Genomic DNA, 3,007 nt, shown 5'->3' on the forward strand with positions numbered 1-3,007 from the left:
TCTTCCGTCGCACGTCACGGCTTGCCAGGTCCTGGACGATCCATTTCCAGACCCCGCGGATTGGCCCGCAGAGGAGCCCGCGAGCCCAGATGAGATTATTGATGAGAGACTTCAGACCGATCTCGACGACCAAGAGGAGGTAAATTCCAACCCTATAGAACAATCGAGAGATTTGCTATCTTCAGGAGGAGATTGAAGAGCGCCGAGCTAATGCCCAGGCCCAGGCACAGTCTATCGGCTTGGAACTGATGGGGGATCTTCCGGACGCCGAAGTAATGTCAAGGCCTCTCGGGATGATGCTGAGTCGTGTCACAGGCCAGAGCATCGGACAAGGAGCTCTTTGTCTGCCAGCTTAATGAGGTCACTGAGGATGAGGACCTCAAGACGATATTCGAGCGTTTCGGACCGGTAGGTGTTGAGGCTCTCCGTTTTGCGACTGATGGAGTTCAGATTAAAAGCTGTGATGTGGTTAGAGACTTCAAGACTGGGGAAAGTCTGCAATACGCATTCATAGAATTTGAAACGAAAGAAGCATGCGAGATGGCGTATGTGAAAATGCAGAATGTTGTTATTGATGACAAGAGAATCAAAGTAACGACATGTGTTCGCGGTGGTAGCGGAGTTCTCATGCAACAGGTTGATTTCTCGCAAAGTGTTAGTAAACAGTGGAGAGAAATACGGCAGAAACAAAGAGAGGAGATACGAAGAGCTGCAAGGGGCGAAAGGCCACGTAGACGTGATGACAACGAGTGGGTTTATATGCTGATGTGAGTTTGTAATGTTCACACGCTTTAGTCGACGCGAGAGAAGGGATCGAGATGATCGTAGATATGATAGGCCACGAGTGTCTGATGATCGTCATCGGAGGCGTGAAAATAGGAGAAGTCGATCGCGTGAGAGGACGAGGGACAGCCCGCGGCGTTACGAACGAGGGTGAGTTCATGTGTCAATGGATTTGTACTGTATACGAGTATTTAGGCGAGAAGGCGATTATGTGAGGGAACATCGGGACGAACGTCATAGTGGAAGGAGAGGAGAGAGACGGTCAAGATCTCGTGAAAGAGATAGACATCACCGTTAGTGATATCCTTTATGTGTTGCGTTTTTATATTGCGAGTGGGGATAAAAGGATACTGGTGAAGTGAATCTGACATAGAACCTGTGAACACTAAGTGTAGTTATATGTACTATAACTATAAGCAGGCTCATACTATATGTAGGGGCTTTAAGTAGACAAGTCCTATATCATTTCAAGACAAATAATAAAATGATGTTGTAGCTGACACATCAGCCTATCCAGAGTGATAATACATTCATCTATAATATAACCCTTGATATTTATGTTTAATCTAATATACTCATTGATCATATCGAAGATATAAAATGGGGTGTACCATGTTAGGAAATAGAGAAGAAACTCTACTCTTCTTAGATAGTTACCTCACTCGCAGCCTGTTTGCTGTGGTGGTTCTATAGTTTTTACTTTATCGTAGTGCATCCGATTTTATCGCCTGGTCACGTGCTCGAATTACTAAGGTGACTTTGATGAGCTATTCGAACGATTCTCGCATACCGCTCGTTTCTCTACTAGAAGGATTCCTCGAAAGCTATTGACGCCTTACGAGCATCACTTTGTAACGCAAGAACAGTTAATCCGATATGAAGAAATAGAGCATGGCAACACGCCGGCGCAGCGACCAATTCGAAATCGAGTAGGTCAAAAAATAAGGTTCATTTCATACAACCGATGGTATCAGCTCAACAAAGGAATCCACGAATACAACTTCGCACAGTAGCGAACGAATGCAGCATAGACTCGGAAAAGTATAGTGGTAACCGGTAACAGCAGTATCGAAAAACCAAGTATCGACAAAAAGCGAGGACGGACAAAAATACTCACGTACCTCGTCGCACGTAGTAGCTAAGATTCATCACTCGAGGCGCTAGTCGATCAAACTCCGATATAACGATAAAAGTTTGACCACTAGCACTTAGAAATAAGGAAGTATTAGCCAAAAAAGAGGTCAACCAGCAAGTTTCGCATTCTTATATGGCGAGAGAGAAGATCGATGATAGAAGTAGTAGTAGATCTACGACTTGATACAGTCGGAGAAGTGCAACGACACTAGATCAAATATCGACGGAAACAGAGCCACATTGGACTCTTAGTCGTGGGATCTAGGTGGCACTTAAAAATCCGGCTAAAAAGAGGCGAACTAATTCACCTAAGACAAATATCAGTCGAAGAAAGTCCATCATCTAGACATGAAATCCATCATACAGGATCATAGAGAGAGAAGACAGAAAATATAGAGCGTAGCTTAATATACTTCTTACTCCCAGCTTTTTGGCATGAAAGCAAACTGCATAATACCCTGAGGAGTGTTGGGGTAAGCAGACTTCACTATACCGGCGAAATTCGCGAAAGGGACACCATCCCATACACCGAACTCATAATGAGCCTTCGTGTCACCGCACTGACCATTGAGAGGCTGCATACAGTTGGGGGACGTGTTGAAGGACGTAGACCACATCATAGAGATCTTACCTTCTTGGGAGTACTTCGTGTAAGAAGCCTCAGTATACTTGACAGCCTTTACATCGCTCTTACCACTGAACAAATAATCATACATGGCATGACTATCATTCAAGTAAGTAACAAAAGGCGTGGTCGAAGGAGAGGCCGCTATAGGAACACCGGCATCGTTATAGAAATCAAACATCTGTAGATAAAGATGGTCAACAGTTTTGAGGAAGATTGACCCACGATTGTCAGGGCGAGTGACTTCATCAAAGCCACAAGCCACAGCAGTAGTCAGACCCTCAGCAGCTGCCATTCTGATGTCTGAATTGTCACCATTGAGTAGCTTGTTGTACGAAGGAGTTCCCATAAACTCTTCAGTATCATACACGACGCCGGTGAATATATCACCATTACGCGCAGCATACTGTATAGCACCATCCAAGAAGGAACCAATGGGAGAGGCAGCTATCCACTGATCGCGTT

At 44.9% G+C, this 3,007-nt stretch overlaps 3 protein-coding genes across 3 annotated transcripts in view; 2 read left to right on the forward strand and 1 right to left on the reverse strand.

Moving 5' to 3' along the window:
• The window catches only part of Pmar_PMAR001621 (single-stranded G-strand telomeric DNA-binding protein, putative), a gene marked incomplete at both ends in the record, with an annotated part of 1,528 nt that extends 757 nt beyond the window's left edge, over positions 1-771 (forward strand). Inside the window, 5 exons of the mRNA XM_002785446.1 lie at positions 29-139; positions 186-277; positions 321-408; positions 451-591; positions 637-771. Coding sequence (XP_002785492.1) covers positions 29-139; positions 186-277; positions 321-408; positions 451-591; positions 637-771 — 567 coding nt within the window. The remainder of the gene's footprint in view (positions 1-28; positions 140-185; positions 278-320; positions 409-450; positions 592-636) is intronic.
• Positions 772-795: 24 nt separating this feature from the next.
• Positions 796-1,080, forward strand: Pmar_PMAR001622 (hypothetical protein; the record flags this gene model as incomplete). The annotated part of the gene is made up of 2 exons (XM_002785447.1): positions 796-933; positions 1,000-1,080. Coding segments are annotated over 2 exons (219 nt in total), but the record flags the coding sequence as incomplete, so codon positions are not given.
• Positions 1,081-2,333: 1,253 nt separating this feature from the next.
• Pmar_PMAR001623 (hypothetical protein) lies at positions 2,334-2,837 on the reverse strand (the record flags this gene model as incomplete). The annotated part of the gene is made up of 1 exon (XM_002785448.1): positions 2,334-2,837. The coding sequence occupies one exon, from the start codon at positions 2,835-2,837 to the stop codon at positions 2,334-2,336; it is 504 nt and encodes a 167-aa protein (XP_002785494.1).
• Between the last annotated feature and the right edge of the window lie 170 nt (positions 2,838-3,007).

Source organism: Perkinsus marinus, assembly GCF_000006405.1.
Source record: "Perkinsus marinus ATCC 50983 genomic scaffold scf_1104296932456, whole genome shotgun sequence".
NCBI classification, from domain to species: Eukaryota; Perkinsozoa; order Perkinsida; family Perkinsidae; genus Perkinsus; species Perkinsus marinus.